Source organism: Rattus norvegicus, chromosome 1 (genome assembly GCF_021556685.1).
Source record: "Rattus norvegicus strain SHRSP/BbbUtx chromosome 1, alternate assembly SHRSP_T2T, whole genome shotgun sequence".
Classification (NCBI taxonomy): Eukaryota; Metazoa; Chordata; class Mammalia; order Rodentia; family Muridae; genus Rattus; species Rattus norvegicus.
In genome coordinates this window covers 208,925,632-208,943,175 of record NC_141534.1, presented here as the reverse complement: position 1 = coordinate 208,943,175, position 17,544 = coordinate 208,925,632, and the positions used below count along the sequence as shown (strand labels likewise).

General features: G+C 52.0%; 3 protein-coding genes across 7 annotated transcripts; 2 read left to right on the top strand and 1 right to left on the bottom strand.

Annotated features, from left to right (window-relative positions):
- The first annotated feature begins 3,181 nt into the window (after positions 1-3,181).
- Positions 3,182-7,599, top strand: Ifitm2 (interferon induced transmembrane protein 2). Of its 2 annotated transcripts, none has more exons than XM_087572332.1 (2): positions 3,182-3,485; positions 7,328-7,599. In XM_087572332.1, exons 1-2 carry the CDS (start codon positions 3,240-3,242, stop codon positions 7,337-7,339), a joined length of 258 nt encoding a protein of 85 aa, XP_087428458.1. In that variant the 5' UTR covers positions 3,182-3,239; the 3' UTR covers positions 7,340-7,599. The 2 variants fall into 2 exon arrangements, with proteins under 2 accessions (XP_087428458.1, NP_110460.1); NM_030833.2 differs by lacking the exon at positions 7,328-7,599 and adding an exon at positions 4,035-4,366.
- A 1,192-nt stretch (positions 7,600-8,791) lies between these two features.
- On the top strand, positions 8,792-10,054 carry Ifitm5 (interferon induced transmembrane protein 5). Its single transcript, NM_001446958.1, has 2 exons — positions 8,792-9,017; positions 9,566-10,054. Exons 1-2 carry the CDS (start codon positions 8,826-8,828, stop codon positions 9,776-9,778), a joined length of 405 nt encoding a protein of 134 aa, NP_001433887.1. The 5' UTR covers positions 8,792-8,825; the 3' UTR covers positions 9,779-10,054.
- Positions 10,055-11,339: 1,285 nt separating this feature from the next.
- Positions 11,340-17,533, bottom strand: Pgghg (protein-glucosylgalactosylhydroxylysine glucosidase). Of its 4 annotated transcripts, none has more exon segments than NR_197278.1 (14): positions 11,340-12,211; positions 12,287-12,498; positions 12,564-12,661; positions 12,790-12,885; positions 12,980-13,138; positions 13,236-13,372; positions 13,471-13,543; positions 13,629-13,740; positions 13,911-14,042; positions 14,350-14,469; positions 15,349-15,784; positions 15,857-16,067; positions 16,486-16,768; positions 17,451-17,533. NR_197278.1 is itself a non-coding variant. In NM_001432266.1 (14 exon segments), coding segments are annotated over 13 exon segments (2,094 nt in total). In that variant the 5' UTR covers positions 16,742-16,768; positions 17,451-17,533; the 3' UTR covers positions 11,340-12,134.
- Positions 17,534-17,544: the final 11 nt, after the last annotated feature.

Below are 17,544 nucleotides of genomic sequence, written 5' to 3'. Positions count from 1 at the left end.
GTGGCCCAGCAGGTAAAGCTTAGTGCTTTATACACAGGAGAAGCCCCGGTGTTGGGATCTGGCAGAGGGAGTAGAATTAAAAGTGACTGTTATCCGAGATTTTTATGGGGTTCTTCCTTTGAAGGATTCTCAGAGCCTTTGCATAACTTGGTGTCCAATTTGCCAGGCAAACCAGTCTCATATGGCTAAGAATTGCTTAAGGCGATGATTCTTTCAAGAAAACCCCCAGATCAGATGAGAAGTTTTGGTGTGCAGAAACTGACTCGCAAAAGGCATCTTTTATGTAACAATTAAGAGGCTCGCAAAAAGGGTCTGAGGTTCAGTCCCTGAGAGGCTGATCCCCCAGCTACTGAGAAGCGTCCCACAGCGTCTCTTTCTTTGATCAATCCCCTTGTGTAACCCAGAACACCAACACTGGTACTTGTTAATTCTCTTTTCTGAGACCGAGCAGTGGAAGGCCTTCAAGTTGAGACCTTAAAGTATAGAATGTCATTGGAGGTACATGTTCTAGTTTTTGTCCAATACCTAGAGAGGCTTGTCTAATAAAATGTACAACCAGGACAGCTTGGCCTTTCTGACTCTCTATGACCAGATATATACTTGCCTATGGTTTCAGCTCCAAAGAGATCAGGGTTCTCAGAAGCCATCAATGCTATCTATCCGCCATAGCTTGTCATACTTATGGGCCTTTTATCCCTCCTATATGATTACCTCACTGTTTGAGGTATTCTCTCTAATAAAAGGTGACCATATGGCATACCTATTCATACAGTCACCAGCGTCTCCTTCCTCTACTCTTTCCTGCGTGTCCTGATACAAGCGCAAAGTGTCCCACCTGGCTGTGCCACAGGAGTTAGCCCGGCTATAACGGAATTCTGAGGGTGAGATGCATTAGTTCAGGGATGGTACTAAAACCCAGGTATGAGATGTTCCCTAATGGTGAGAATGATATGGATACTTTTCTAGGTTAGGTCAAATGCCACAGCGAGACTTTTGGATTCTTTAATGAAGGTGGAAGAGATCCTAACTAAATTAGCCTAGTTTAGATTGCATTTGGGAAAGATCAGTGTCTTCGTTATGGTTCTATTGCTGTGAAAAAACACCATGACCAAGGCAACTCTCATTAAAAAAAAACAAAACAAAAAAAAAAAACCAAAAACCATTTAATTGGAGGCTTGCTTACAGTCTTAGAGGGTTGGCCCATGATCATCATGGCAGGAAGCAGGCAGACATGGTATTGGAGCAGTAGCTGGAGAGCTTATATTGTGATCCACACACAGAACACAGACACACATAGACACAGACACACAGACACTCACAGAGACTCACAGACACACATACACACAAAGTGGGGGAGGGGGACTGGGCCTGACATAGGCTTTTGAAACCTCAAAGCCCATCCCTAGTGACACACCTTCCCCAACAAGGTTGCCACACCTCCTGATCTTTCTCAAACAGTTCTACTAACTGGAGAAGAAGCATCCAAACATGTTAGTCTATGGGGCACTTTCATTCAAAAAGTGAGATTCAGTCAGAGATGAGAGAGAGAGCACCCGCACAGGGCCCACCAGGAACAAAAGTCAAGTCTTACCATCTCTGACTTTTCCCCTAAAAAGATTTTCATCAAATCTTTTTTGATGAAACGCACGCACACACACACACACACCCCAAAACCAAAAACCAAGAACAACTCCCCCCAAAACCAAAACAGTAACAAAGACACCTAACTCCATCCTCTTTCTCTCTAAGATGGGAAGCTGCTCATCTACTGCCCTGAGAGCTGTTCATAAGACCCACTCGTGTTCAGTATACATCAGAGTTCGTGGCCCTATGACTCCAGTTTCTGGAGTTGCCCATTTGTTTTGTCCATCGGTTGACAGACATCTAACATCCATCTGTTGCCTGTCGTTACGAACGCTGCTGCAGACCTGAGATAGCTATAGGCATACAGAATACATATAGACATGTGCTCATTCTCACCCACACAAGAAGTGGGATCCTGGGTTGTAGCTGAGATCTGCCCGCTGCCTGCAAAGCCTGCAGCACCAGGGTTATAGCTTCTTTGCTCCCAAATAAACTACAATGCTTATCTGTTTTTCCCTAGCAAACCTCATGGGTAGGAGCAGTGTGCCAACAGGGCTTTGATCTGCATTTCGCTAATGACCAAGAATGTGGAACCTGTTGCCCATCGCGCATCTTCTAAAAGAAAATGCACTTGCTACTTGTTATTCATTTATTTGAGACAAGATCTCACGTAGTCCAGAGTGGACCTTGAATGGATCCTCCTGCTTACAGTTCCCAAGTGCCGGCATTACGGATGTGTGACCTGCTCCAGCTTTTGAGGCTCTGGTCGATGGTGAAGGTTGTACATCTAGAGGTGAACAGGGGCTCTGAAGTCAGACTTAACGATCTCTTCCTTGATCCATTCTGCCCTGTAGGATGAAATTTGGGTGTTGGGGGTGGGGATGTGAGGTTACGGAATGGGTTAAAGTGTCAAATGATTTGTGTCCTTCACCACCAGGGAACTCTCCTCGTTTCTGACAGACGCTCAGCTTTCTCATTGCTCCTGCCAGGAAAGACATGGAGTTCTCTGTGCTGCTGTTCTCCTACAGGCTTCATTTTAGCAATGGCTGTTTCGCAACTGGCAGGGAAACATCTGCCTCCCATAAGCTCCCAGGCTGCAGCCGAGTGACTGGAATTTTCCTTCTTTAGCTAGCCAGGAGCATCCAGGCCCGGGCTGGCTGGAAGGCTCCTCCCTCCCGACTGACAGCCAAAGAAACCTTGAATTGCAGATCTTCCCAGTCCCCACCTGCAACAGATTAGTTTGGGGTGGGGGGGTGTTGTGCATGGGGCTCTTTAGAGGAGGCCCTCACAATGAGGCTGGGTTTAGGGATGTACAAGAGGAGGGGGTGGGAAGTCAGTAGATCTGGGGAAATTCCAGTATGCCTACTCTAAGCAGGAGGTGGAGACCTTGAGACAAGTTTTAGCCTTGGGACAAGTCTTGACCCTGGAAGTTTATACTTGTCTCTGTACCTTAACAGTCAACTAGCCCTGAAGTAATTTGATCCTTAAGGCTTAAGTACCGCCCACTTCAGTATTCAGCCAATTCCCCACAGTAAGGCCCTCTGGAGACTAACCCACCAACAGGAAAAGGAAACTGCTAGAGAAAGGGCGGGCCTACAGAACCAGGGTAGCAGCAGCCATCCTCCAGACGGTGCGATTGTTCCAGAGTCAATACCATGAGCCACAATTCCCAAGCCTTCTTGCCCGCCAATGCCGGGCTTCCTCCAAGCTATGAGACAATCAAAGAGGAGTACGGGGTGACTGAGCTGGGGGAACCCAACAACTCAGCTGTCGTGAGGACCACCGTGATCAACATGCCCAGAGAGGTCTCTGTGCCTGACCATGTGGTCTGGTCCCTGTTCAATACGCTCTTCTTCAATGCCTGCTGCCTGGGCTTCATTGCCTATGCCTACTCTGTGAAGGTGAGTGTGCTAGAGGTGGGGGTGATGGTGTAAGGAGGTGTGTGTGAGCCTGAAGTCCATCAACCCAGATGGCCTCGATGTGTGCGCGGGGGCGGGGGAGGGAGGGCCCTTCGTGTAAGAGAGTGTGTATGCACCCTTCCTATTTGCGTATGTGTGTGCGTGCCTGTCTGTCTCTGTCAGTGTTGGAGACTTTCTGATAGTCACAGGATGAAGCTGCCTGGTGTTTCTGGGGCCAGATTTTCCTCCACTCCATTCCTGGAATGTCCTTTCACTCTTTAGACTGGAGCTCTACTCTGTGTGGAAAGTGGGGTATGCGGCCAATGCTGGGGCCTACTGTATAGTGTGTGTGTGTGTCTGTGTGTGTGTCTGTGTGTGTGCATGTGTGTGTGTGTGTGTGTGTGTGTCTGTGTGTGTGTGTCTAAAGAGGGGAGGATTTCCTGGCCTGAGGGAGTGAAGCAATGGGCAGGGAGGACATGAGGAAATAGAGCCAGAGCACCTGGCTCTCAGCTGGCTCGCTCCAGGGCCCCCTTACCATCTGGTTTCCTCCAGTCCAGGGACAGGAAGATGGTGGGCGATGTGATTGGAGCCCAGGCCTACGCCTCCACTGCCAAGTGCCTGAACATCAGCTCCCTGATCTTCAGTGTCCTCATGGTCATTATCTGCATCATCATTTTCTCTACCACCTCTGCGGTAGTCTTTCAGTCGCTTTCACAAAGAACGCCACATTCTGGATTCTAGCTGCCCTGTGTCCCACGGTCCACATCTGGCCCTCCCCCTGCCTGAGGCTGAGGGCTTGACCCTTTACCCTATGTGTATGCAAATGTTACCTTCGTATATCTGTCCACAGTGGAGTCAATAAAGTACACTTGGTGGCAACTCTGGCTGTGACTCCTGTTCTGTACTGAGCTCGCCCAGCATCCTTCTTGTCTGAGGAGACGGAGCATCCTTAGCTTGTCAGGCTTCTGGTCTCCTGGTAGAGGCAGCAGCCCTACCTGTGGGTTTTTGGCTGATCCAGGCAAAAGGCATCCGAGTATCAGCTAATGCCAATGCCATGCTCCCAGGATGCCCAGGAAGGGTGCAGAACTTCCAGCAAAGGAGGCTTGGTTTAGGAGTGAAGGACACCCAGAGTCCTTTGCCTTAAGGGAAAAGAATCCCGTGGCCAAGATGTCTCCTCATTTCATGGCAGCCTCTTGGATATGACTTCAGGCTCCTGGGCTGACCTGTACACAAAAGTCAGGTGCTGTGAAGTTTGCTACCCTCAGTCTTTCCTTCCTCCCCTCCCCCCACAGCACTCAGGTTTTTATAGGGAACTGGAGTGGGTGGGGATTGAAGAATGTCTCTCTCGGTCTCTGAAAAGTAAGAAGGACCAGATGAGGGAGTTCTACTGGGCTCACAACTCCCATGCTCCCCCTCATCTGGAGGTGAGACTGGCTCCCTTGGCACCCTGCTAACATGCGGCATCTCAGGAGTTCCTTCTACAGGATACTTCTATTTACTCAAGCCTGGCACCAAAAGATTCAGACTGGGTTTCCAGTATCTGCAGGACTTGAGCCCTGTCTAAAAGTTCCTTGCTTCCCTAGCCACCATGATGATTTGCATGTATCCAAAATTCTAGGAGTGGCACAGTGAGCCCTAGGGTAGAGGTGCAAATGAGAAGGACCTGTGAGGTTTCAGCAAGGGGAAGGCCTGTTTTTTTTTTTTTTTTAGTAAGAAATATGGCTTTAAACAGGAAGTAGGAACAGCTGCCGCTAAGGGGGTGCTAAGGGGGTCAGCTCCCTGCCGTGACATGCCAGTTTGGGGAATTCCTTTAATCTTTTAGAAATCTTAAAGTGACGTAAGAGAATTTCATAAGACAGTAGGAAGAAGTTGGAGTTTATTCAAAATATTGCCCATGGCAAAATATAAAGCATTCCCAGAAGTAGGAATGTGGGCTTCTGAGGGGTCACTGCTAAGTGTTTTAAGGGTGACTGTGTGAAGGATTTGGGGAAGCTTTTGGAATGTCATTGCTTAACAGGGTTCTAAGAAACTATTCTCCCCTCTGTAATGAGGCTATACAGTGAGTGCAGGGACTTTGATGGGGCCACACTAATAAGGTAAAACCAGGAGCTGCTAGGGCTTTACAGGGAGTCTCTGGTGAGATCTCTGGAAAACGGCAGGTTTATAGTTGGGAAAGGAGAAGAGCCTCAGAAAATGTTAATTATGTTGGGATTCTTGACTCCAAGTTGGTGAGAATTTCCAGGATGAGGAATGCTTTTCCTTCCCATGGGTACCTGGCAGGAAGGGATGAGGGGAGTTGGGTGGTGGATCAGCAGGAAGACTTAGGATAGGCTGTGAGTTCAGACTGAGGGTTACGGTCCACAGGGAGGAATTAAACAGAACATGACCTCAAGACCTTCCTGAAGCTCTGTAAACATTGTGTGAAGAGAACTCATCTGCTTAGTTCATAGCCATCAGGGAAAACAAACTACACCCAATACTCTGGGTGCCCAAAGGGCTAGGAACTTTCTTGGGCCCAAGGCAGTTCCCCCACCATGAGGGATAACAACTACTCAGGTTCAGGAATTTGGTCCTGAGATTTCGGGGTCTGTCCTATCTATCACCAGGAGGTCACAAGTCTGATATTTGGCTTCTGCAGTGGACCTAGAGCTAAGGACATTGCCCTGCCAGCCTGTTACTGGATGTCTACACAGCCAGCCCCATATAACAGTGGGCAATGCTCACTGGACAGAAAGCATCGTGCAAGGTGGAACTAGAAGTCACGTCATCGGCCAGGCCTAGGGTGTCATCGACTGCTTCTAAAGGTGCCAGGGCCCATCCACCTCTCCTGGCCAGCTCTGTTTTCATTTCCCACAAGTCAGACAGGGTGCTCTTGAGCTGAGAACATTTAGACAGGGCATTCTTAAAGTAGGCCTCAGTGCTCCGGAAACTCTTACTGTGATTCCACTTGCCTCAAGCAGGAGGCCCGAAAATGTTTACACCTTCTCTTAGACAAGGAGGGTGAGGATGGGTCCTGTTCCCCTGCCTTAGGACAGCAAGGGAGAGGGTGGGCCCTGAACAGGACCAGGGTGGAGGTTAACAGTAGAGGTATCGTAGAACACTTAGAACCAGACGTATTTTACAAAGTCCCACTGGACAGATGTGTAAGTATAATATCTGATGTAGTAAGGGTCTAGCTAAGGAGCATCTACCGCTGGTGAGTGAAGACTGGGGAGCTCTCAGAGATACAGAGCTGAGACCTCAATGTTTCTAGGTTCTTGGCACTGTCAGAAACCAGAGGAACACTGGGAAAAGTTTGACTTCGGGTAGAGGGATGTACTCAAAGGCCGGAAGCGTGCTTCTGGATGGTTTCACCGCTGGGGTTTGGGAAATCCATTCTCTCCCTCTACCTCCTCAACCCCCTCAAGGCAGGAGTCTAGTCTAGAACTCTGTGGACCAGGCTGGCCAGGATCTCACAGAGATCCACCTGCTGTGCCTCTGGGTGCTGGGATTAAAGTTGTGTGCCACCATTCCTGGCCTATGGCTAAACTTTTACTGGGGAACGAACTGGTTAGTCATGAGTTAAAGTGGGACGAAAGGAGGGAAATCCCTGGCATGTCAAGGTTTTTTCTCGAATACATTCCCTTCTCTCCTTTGTCCTCGTGCACAATGGGAGCAAGAGATTTTGGAATCCTGACCTTATGAAGATGCTGTAATGGAGGGAAGAGGGAGGGTAGAGCTCATCTGCTCAGTTTGGGACTGTTTTTCTCTGAGAAGTCCCATGTCCCGGGGAATGCAGGTCTGAGTTTGCACCAGCCCTACCAACCACTGCAGCTTGCCTCTTGCTTTCCTTGTATCTTCTCTAGCTCACCTCATGAGGAAGACATGGCAGGACAGAAGGCAGACAGAAGGCAAAGAGGCCTGTGAGGGCTGGACAGATGGCCCAGCAATTAAGAGCATACGCTGCCCTGACAGAGGACCCAGGCTGATTCCAAGCATCCACTTCAGGTGACTCACCTACACTCCAGCTCTAGAAATTCAACACTACTGGCCTCCGTGGGCACCTGCACTCATGTGTACATACACACACACCCTCGTATATATAATTAAAAATAATGAAAATAAATATTAAAAAAAAGAGGTCTCTGAGATGAACAGAGCTGGCAGAAACAGCACCTACACTGATGGTGAGGATGCCAAGGCACTGATGTACAGGCACTTGGCAGGGCAGGTATAGGCCTGGGCTCCAAATATTACCCATTGTTCTCCTGTCCCCAGGCTGGAGGAGACTAGATGACAGGGGATCTTGGAGAAAGTCATCTGGGAGCCAGATGCTCTGACTAGGTCCCTGTCATCCTCTCTGGTCACTGCAGCCTCTCTACATCGTGATGGTCAGGGACCCTCTCTCCCTTCTCATGTACTGTCCTGGAGGGCCCAAAACTGCTTGCTTGATGTCTAGCGATCAGAGTGGGTATGAGCAGGAAAAGCCAAGGCTTTGGGCCTGAACAGCTGAGGGAGACTGGGCAGTGCTGATGTGAAGGAGGATTTAGGTCTTGCTAAGGATTTGAGCTGGGAAGACACTGAGGTCCCCTTTACCAAGGAGGCTCTTGGCCTGTGAGCCTGGAGTCAGACTTCCTGCCGGACATGCATTGAGTTCTTGGCACACACAGGTATCTGAAGTCTCAAGGAAACTATTCCACACCCAGTTTTAGGATTGGGAAGGGCAGGACAACAGGCCAAGGAGACTGAAGAGGGTCTTCCTGCCCGGGAGCTGGAGAAATGCCCATCACAGGGAAAGGGGAGGAGCTGCCTACAGTTTGTGGTGGGAAGGGGGCAGACTCCTTCATTGCTCCTTCCTGCCTGCTCTCTTCTTAGCATTCGTCTCTAGCAGGTGTGCGTTTGCTCTTCCGTCTGTGCATGTCAGCAGATGCCATGATCAAAGCCTGGATCCTGAGTTCTGGAGGGCCATGGGATATGTAGCTCTGGGCTTGAGGAGAGGGCCTGGGTGTCCCCTGAAACTGAGGCAGCCTCATGCTCACTCAGCCCTAGGGCCCCCCATGGAACTGTTTGCAGCCAGTGTCCTTGGGGCAGCCTTTTGTGAACAGTCAAGACAGCAGGGGGACTCTGGTGGGTGGTCTGCAGCCACCGAACATGTGGCGCAGTGGCCTTTGATGGGGTCTTTCGAGAGGGGTGGGGGATGCTCGGCTGCAAGGGCGTGCCACTCTATTTGGCAGGCCGAGGCTGTAATTTGTGATATATATAGCGGGTGGAGCTGGTCAGCCAGGGAGGGTAGTGAGGGGCTATAAGCGGGCCTGGTGCTCAGAGAGCACAAGTCTCAGCTAGGAAGACACGGCGCTGGAACCCATGGACACTTCATATCCCCGTGAGGACCCCCGGGCCCCATCATCCCGCAAGGCTGATGCTGCAGCCCACACGGCCCTCTCTGTGGGGACACCCGGCCCTACGCCACGAGACCATATGCTCTGGTCTGTCTTCAGCACGCTGTACCTGAATCTGTGCTGCCTTGGTTTCCTGGCGCTGGTCCACTCTGTCAAGGTTGGCTTCAGGGCTTGTGGGAAGGGAGAATGAGTGTGGGGTGGGAGGCAATGTGGGGGTTCAAGAGAAAAGTATATGGGGGTGTCTGTTGGCATAGCTACAATACCTCACCAAGTTTGGGGACCATTAAGGGGTGTGTGTACGTTCACAGGAAAGAAGGCCTGACTCCTCAAAGGGCAAAGTCCTTAAAGGTTGCCCACAGAGGAATTCCCACTGTAGTTCCTGAGTAGAACTGAGTTCTTGGTTTCCCATAGGACTCCTCTCCCACAGAAGGCTCTCGAACAGTGCTGCTGACCAGAATGGCCACTGAATCTTACCGTCCGCAGCCCTTATTTAGGCTGAGACTATCATGGTCCGGGACCCTGCCAAGGGCCAAACTGCTGCATGCTGGAGATCATGAAGGAGCTGGGCCAAGTCCAGGGGAATGTCCCCTTAAGACATAGCCCTCCCTCAAGATTAAGAGTTCAGCCTGTGCCCTACAGTTGCTCTGGGTGGTCCCCCAGACACCATGAACATGTTAACATCTTGGTTCTGGTGCTACCCTGCAGGCCCGAGACAAGAAGGTAGCCGGGGACCTGGAGGCTGCAAAGCAGTATGGCTCCAAAGCCAAGTGCTACAACATCCTGGCTGCAATGTGGACACTGGTGCCCCCATTGCTGCTCCTGGGACTGGTGGTGACTGGCGCCTTGCACCTGTCCCGGCTAGCCAAAGACTCTGCGGCTTTCTTCAGCACCAAGTTTGATGAGGAGGACTATAACTGAGAGTTCTGAGCCTGTCCTGAACCAACGACAACCATGCCAGGTCAGCTGTGCCCAACACCAGCTCTTGGGAGTTATAGCTTACTATAGCACCTCGATCCCTGCCCAACCACAACCTCAGAGGCCACCCTCTTTGTCCACCAAGTGTTTTCGATGGTGACCCACTCAGATCCCTCAGACTTAAACCTCTAACTTAGAGGGTCCTCGGTGCCTGGCTTTGCCCCTTTTCCCCACTTACCAGGCCGAGCCTCCGTTCACGATTAAAAGTGGCAGATTCCAGAAATGTGTGGGCTCCTCCTTCCTGGTGGTAGTTGTGTAGGGAGCCCCAGCACCAAATCATCTGGCCAAACCCCAGTCATCTTATCCCATCTGCTTGCTGCCCGATTACTGCTTTTGCTTAGCAGCCTGTGGCTTCTGGGGTGGGGGAGCCTAAGTATTTTAGGATGAAGTTCGGGAATTCGGACCTTTGATTGCGACTGCCCTGTGGTTTCATGGGCTGTGTCCCAGAACATGTGAGGGTGTGCCCTGACTCCTCATATGCCACAGTGGTCTTCTTCCCTCCCAGGTCAGTAAGGACTGTGGGGGGAGGTAGGCAGGATCCATTTCCTATGCAGGACTGGATACTGGACTCGAAGAGGACAGAAACATCACCCAAACAGACGTTTACAGCCTGATCCCCACATTTTCTTTCACTCACACGTGGTCAGAGGCAGAAAGGCAGTGGTACTAAGTGAATGCTCTCACGTCGCTTCCCTCTGTGTGTCACATGCCCTGGCTTCCACGGAGGTCTCTGCCTAGCTGCCCTACTTGGAGACTTTAGGTAGTCCCTCATCCTGTTCCTCAGGAGCTCCGAGCTACTGACAGTGTCCAAGCCAACCCTAGGAGATAAGGCCTTTTGCTGCCCTGTGTGTGTTTGGAGCTGGGGAGGAAGCTAGTGCTGGTTACTAGACCTATTATGGACCAGAGACAGGGACAGTGTGTAGCTGTGCTAAGAAAAAGATGGAAATAGTATGCTGCATGAGCCACTGGTCTAGTTCACAAGGTCAATTCCCACTGGCTACAGGAACGTCTGTGTTCCCGAGTAGATGTCCCCAAACATGGGATATTTTGCCACCACCACATAGAATGAGGGATTGTCTGGTTTGTGCCTCAGTGCTAAGAACAGAGTGTGTGGCCAGTCAGTGGGGCAGCAGTTTCCCTTGCTTCAGGCTGCTAGGCTAGACCGACCCGATCAGTTATGCCAGCCTGCAGGCTCTGTCACCCTCCACGGCCCTAGAAGCTTACCATACTACATGCACAGAAGTGACCACACAGATAGTATGCACACACAGGCACCGGGCTACTTCTATTCTTTAAGTGCAGTGCCACCAGGCAACCTGCCAATGCTCATGTCCTCCTGTCTGAGGCAACAGATGAGCATTCACTTTTGCCTGGGTAGCTCATGGCCCACCCTAAAGAAGGTGGAGGGAGACGCCAGGGCCCCACCTTGCCTCTAAGCTTTGAAATCACATCAGCACTCAGCCCCCAGTGCAAAGGTCCATAAATCCATCACACACTCTGACTTCAGCCTTTGCCAGCACTGACTTTAATTAGCCAAGTTGGCTTGGTATAGGGGCACAGGTTTTTACCAGGATCATGGTCCTAGGCTATGAACCTTGTTCTGAGAAACACTAAGAACCAGGAGTGAAGCCTGCTTCTCGGCACTGATGGCCAGGACTAGGGCCTGGAACCCTGTCCATGTAACTCCAGTTCCTCTGGTTGCCAGTCTGATGTTCATCTACTCTGTTCTCTGATAACACTCCCTTCCTGCTCACAGGCTGCGTGGTTAGGGACAGTTCTTACCCTAGCCCACTACACTAGATACCATCTGACGTGAAGAGAAATCAGAAACTAGGAAGTTCAAAGCCACAAGCCCTTAAGCACTTGGCTAGCCATACCTGGTGCCAACTCCCTGTCACAGGAAGCTCTTGGTTAGTGTAGCTAAGCCCCTGGCTCCATGACTCACTCACTTGCTGGTGATGCTGGGTGGAAACCCAGCCCATTGACCAGAATATTCCAGAGACCAGAGGTGTGAACAAGGAAGTTAAGGCCTAGAGAGACAGGAAGGTGGGGGTGCTAAGGGGTAGGGTGCTAGGGTCAGCTCAAAGCAAAGGATGTATGAGGCTCTAGATAGCCCAGGATTGGAGAGGGTGAGAAGAGGAAGTGGGGAGGGGAAGGGACAGAGGGAACACACTGTAAACTTGCTGGGTGAGGGCAGGATCCAGATTGAAAGATTGTGGGATTGGGGATGCAGCTGAGGGCACGAAAGTGTCCCAGAGGTACCGAAAGAATTCTAATGTCAAAACTCCTACTAGGAAACTCAGATGAATTTCTGGGCAGCTATGGAGGTTGACCTCTGTATCCGGCCAGCTGTATGGGGAAAGGAGACCTTCTGTCCTGCAAGAGAGAGGGTTAATCCTTGAGGGCATGGACCAAGACACCTGGATCACATGCCCAAAGGCTTCTCCCTACCTGGTGACAGGGTAAGCCGGGCCAGCGACGGCCACAGCTCAGCTTCAAGCAGGGGCGCCCCGGGCTCTGCACGGGCTGTGACCTCAAGTGTCACCAAGTCCTTGGAAAAGGCGAAGTTGAGCTTGTTCCCCAGGTAGGAGACACCAGAGACAGAGACTTTGGAGACCAGGTCGGGACACAGGGGGTCAAAGGTCACACCTGCCGCAGTGATCCTGTGGGGAGAGTGGTGTAAAGAGACTGGGACAAGTGGGAATCTGAGTCTGGTCACTGTACTCACCTGAATCCTGTGCACCCGAAGAGTGCTGCCTGCAGGAAGCCCCCCATGCCTGTTAAGAAGTTCACTGCACCGGACCCATTTGCATTCTCCGTCCACACCTGCAGGCAGCAAGAGCGGCTGTCACCTGAGGCTATTACCCTAGGGTCAGGCAAGACCCTTACCCTGCTGAGACTACCACAGCGGGAGAAGATTGAGGCAGTGGGTGGAGGGTAGGAGCCAGGCTGACCTTGAAGGGCTCAGTGACATTGGCGAAACTCCTGTTCAGGTGGACCTGAGCCCTTGAGGGGTCCTTCAGTTCCATCCAGCCCACAGCAAACATGCTCTGAGGTCAGAATTCAAATAGGAAGCAGTCAGACTCGCTATGTGGGAAGGAAGGTGAGGACTGTGGGGTGAGACTCCCCTGTCAGGCTCCTCACCCAGGTCATGGCAGGGCCCCGGGGCGATGTCACAGCCTCGTAAGTCTCCAAGTTTTTCCTTCGGATGTCAGGTCTCAGGGGAAAGGGGACTGGGTATCCCAGGAGCACAACATCTGCCTGCTTCACTTCTTCTCCTGATTTGGGGGAAGGGGCAGCAGGCTAGGGATAGGGTTATTGGTCAGAGATGAGAGCGTGTCAGGGTGAGTGTGGGGGTTTGACCAAGCAGAGGGCCTTTGGAGGATTCAACAGCACTCACCACGCTCATAGCCATCAAACTCAGGGTGGAAGTTCTGCTCAGAGTCAAATGGTACCTTGATCCTATCGGCTACCTCCAGCCACTGTTTGGGGACAGGCAAACCCAAGTCCTCGGCCAAAGCAGCAGCAAAGTGCAGGCTGGAGGGGGAACAAACCACAGTTGCATGGCTTCTGACTGGGCCCTCACTGCTGTGTGGGGGCTAAGGGTAAGTGAAAGGGGAAGTTTTATGTCTGACCTGTTCTGGACCAGGACATTGGTGTACACGGAGTTGTTGACTCCTGAATGGTACTCATCAGGGGGCATGACTCCTGGTCACACAGGGCCACACGAGAGTTAGTGTGGGAGCTCAGGACACGCCCTTCCACGATAAGCCCATGGTGAGCCGGTCCTCACCTTTCAAGTGGTACATCTTGTCCTGGGAGCTCCATTCTACACGGCTGCACCAAAACTCAGCCACAGAACTGACCACATCCCAGCCACCATCCTCTTGGAAGAGCTGCAGGTCCTGTAGAGTGAGAACAGGGCAAAAGACCAGGCATAGCAGAGAGCCTCTATGCAGGGACACAGAGAAAGCCATGCCTGGCTTCTAAAGTCCTTCTTCACACAGCTTCCTAGGGCCTTGGGGTGGAGTGTGATCCCATGAGGTGCAGGGGCACACATCTGACAGTGCCTCACCTGAGTGTAATAGTAGTACAGCTGAAAGGCCAACACCACGGCCCCATTGATGTGGATCTCCTGGGTCCCATAAATGTCCTCCGGGCAAACTTCCAGGCCAGTGCCTGCACTCTCCCAGGCAAACTTGGCTCCCTGTGAGGGATGGTCAGGTCTTTTTTTTTTTTTTTTTGGGTTCTTTTTTTCGGAGCTGGGGACCGAACCCAGGGCCTTGCGCTTCCTAGGTAAGTGCTCTACCACTGAGCTAAATCCCCAGCCCCGATGGTCAGGTCTTGATCTGGGGAGAGGGCAGTCTGGGGAGAGGGCAGTCTGGCCCTACCAGAGGGGCAATCCTTTATGGAGGGAAGGAAAGAGGAGATACGGGGCTCTTGTGGCCACTGAATGGCACTGGGAGACTTTGGGGTGAGGGCTTATGGGGTGGTACTCAGGCCCCATTCATTACCTGGTAGCCCAGGTTTTGGGCATTCTTCAGAGCTCCTCCCAACGTACGGATTCGGTACTCTAGGATGGCCCTGGCAGCCTCTGGGTGGAACATCAAAATATTTGGGAACATCCAGAGGTCCTGAGAGATGAACCGTTTGGGGTAAGCAGAAGTCCATACCTTCTCCCTCCCTTACTCCCTTGTTCTACCCTGCCAAGGCTTCTAACCAATATACAGCAAAGCAGGCAGCTGGGGGCTTCCTCTTTCCTACCCTCCGGCCATCCCTTCGACTCTCCTAGTCCTTCATTTCATGCTCACCCAGATCCACCTGGGGCCTCCCTAGCTTGGCCACTCCAGTGTTATCTTTCCAGCCTAGACAGCCCAAGAGTTCTGCTCCTCAGTCCAGGCAGTATCAGGAGACGCTCATGGGCACTAGTTTGCATCAGGCCTCTAGAGAAAGCTTGCTCTGTGGCTGCCTGACCTCAGCTTTCTTTGGTTTCATCTGTCGAATGGGACACTGTGCACACATCACAGGGTGTCAGACGTGGGAGTGTCCTTGAGTCCCTTTCACTACTCCCTTGGGCAGTGGCCACTGAACTCCATATGCTTCAGCACTTGCTTCCCTGCACCCAGCTACTCCTGGCAGGCAGTCACAGACCTTTCCAGCCTGTATCTCTACTTGTATCATTCCTCTACAAAGTCTCTATGGCGGTTTTCAGTCTTTTAACAAGCTCCAGGCTTGCACCTGGCTCACTCTGAGGCTCTGGTCTTGGCCTGCTGTGATGCTCCTTCTCTGCCTTCACATGTTGCATACCTTCTGTCTTTGCACCGTCTGTTGCTCTAAACTGGACCACTCTTTTCTACCACATTCCCACACACCCTTCTGAGAAACCATCTCTTCCAGGAAGCCCTCCTATCTAGAGCTCCCATGTTTGGTCTTGATCTCAGCTAGTGCAAAGGCAATACCCACAATCTTTGCACGCAGCTCTCCCCATGTAACCAGTGCAGGGTAGGATGTACCTGATCCCAGAAGATATGGCCCCAGTAGCATTCCTCCTGACTCCCATTGGAGAGGCCTCCAGGGCTAAGCCCATGGCTGGTGGATCCCTGAGTGCCGGGCTTGGGAAGTTCACTGAACAGGTAGTAGAGAGACCCACGAAGGGCCTGGCGCAGGGCCAGGGGCCCAGCCACATCCAGGCCACAGCCTGCCCAGAGCTGGCCCCAGGTGTCTGCGTGGATTGTATACAGAACACCCCTAGTCTGCAGCTGTAAGGCCTCAGCATAGCAGCCCTGGGCTTCAGCCTGGCTGCTGCCCACAACGGTCACAAACTCCCAGGTCCTGTCTTTCTCATCTTCTCCAAGGGTCAAGGCTGGGGGAACTGGCACCCATAGCATGTGCACTTCTGGCCGTGGCTCTCCAGGGTGCTCAGGGATGAGTGTGTGGCCATGCAGGTACCTGCAAAGATATAGCTGAGTCTTAAAGGACCCTCTCTCTGGGCTACATAGATTTACCCAGGGTATTCCTTACCGGAGTCCCTGGAAGTCAGGCCCCACATGTAGGTCCAGGTCTGGGCTTTCTGGAGAGAAGTCTGCCCGTAGCGGCACTGTGATGGGCTCGTTCCCTGTGGTCAAGCGTGCGATAGACACACTGAAGACCAGTACATGGGGTAATACACGGTGAGCATAGATGCATTGCGAAGCCCGAAAGCTGGAGCTTTCCAGGGTGTGGAGGAAGGAACCTAGGGGAGGGTTGGGGAAAATCAGATAGATTCTCAATACCACAGAGACCACAACCTTCCTGGGCTGGGAGCGGGGTCTTCCAGATCTCAGGCTGCATGTAGTGGGCCCACCCAGATAAAAAGAAAGCAAGACCAACCACGGAGGCCTCATCTTGGGAGGCAGCTTTTTCATGTTTTTTTTTTTTCTTCCTTAAATTAAAGCTCATTTGTTTTACTTATTTTTGAGATGGCTCTTGGTGTGTACTGGAGGCCGAGCTCCGACTCTCCATCTTCCTGCCCCAACCTTCTGAGTACCCGTTGCAAAGTTACAGGCCTGAGTCATATACTGGTGTTTGTGGCCCCTTTCTCTACTTCATGGACAAGTGAGGAGTCTCTCTCGTTCAGAGCAATAGCTTGGCACGGATCGGTGACAGCTAACCTGTGTTGGTGTCCAGGGTAAAGGTCTCTGTCAGCTGCTCTGTTCCTGCAGGGGCTTCCAGATGGACATTGAGGGGGCTGGGCAGAATTGCCCGGTGAGTGTCCCCTCCAGCTCCATTGTACACGCCGTTTATATGGATGGTGTCATGATATATACGTGTACCTAGGTATGAATTCGTTACAGTGGCCCAGAGCCTGGGGTCACTGGGCAAACAGTCGGCACTGAATCTGGTGGGATCATCTTCAGAGCAGTCCATGGTAAGTTGTCACACAGTTCAGGTGGCCTGGAGATGAGTTAACAGTGACTAGCAGGGACTTCCCTCTGCAGACTGACAGTAAACCCTCAAACTTGGCCAATCCCCACAGACGCTGAGGGGGAGTGAGGGGCTAGCTGGGTAGCTACCCAAAGGGTTGTGCCAAGAACATTCCTAAATCAAGAAGGCTGCCAGAAACTCTGTAAACAAGTTCCCTCAACACCCGCAGCAGACCTCCCTCCTGTGAAGGCCTGACCCGGCTTCCTGAAGTAAGAAGAACTGAGAGAGAAACAGGGAGTTCTGTGCTGGCCCTAAATCCTCAGGGAGGTTTGGGACCAGATGATGGAGGAAGAAGAACCCGGAGATTTGGAGAGGGACAGCAAGGAGAGCTGTTGGGATTGGGGAGGATGAACCGGATAGGATGGAGGACGACGATAGGGGAGGGGGGCGGGAAGAAGTCGTAACAGGGGAGGAGCAGAACTTCTCAGGAAATGGAAAGAGGAAGCCTGTGTGTGGGCGGGGGGGGGGGGCTTGGGGGTGGGGATGGCGGGGATGGCCGGGGTGGAGGGGGTAGGCCCGGGGTGGGAGGGTGGCGGGTTGTCAGGATGAGAGACTAGAGAATAAAGGGACGAAAAGGAGTTCAGAGTACTTGGTGAAGAAAGAGGGTGAGGTCGGGTTGGGGAAGAGGGTACGGGATGTTTTTGTAGCTCACCTCTGCCCTCTCCAAAACCAGGCCCGGGTGTAAGGAAGTTCTGTGGGTGCGAGCTGCCCCTGGCGGGAGGAAGAAGAAGTGGCCCCGCCGCGTG

Excerpts from the sequence above, each read along its gene's own strand:
- Ifitm2 (NM_030833.2), top strand. The coding sequence starts at position 3,240 with ATGAGCCACAATTCCCAAGCCTTCTTGCCCGCCAATGCCGGGCTTCCT. Across the intron at positions 3,486-4,034 it reads CCTATGCCTACTCTGTGAAG|TCCAGGGACAGGAAGATGGT; the intron begins GTGAGTGTGCTA and ends GGTTTCCTCCAG.
- Ifitm5 (NM_001446958.1), top strand. The coding sequence starts at position 8,826 with ATGGACACTTCATATCCCCGTGAGGACCCCCGGGCCCCATCATCCCGC. Across the intron at positions 9,018-9,565 it reads CGCTGGTCCACTCTGTCAAG|GCCCGAGACAAGAAGGTAGC; the intron begins GTTGGCTTCAGG and ends GCTACCCTGCAG.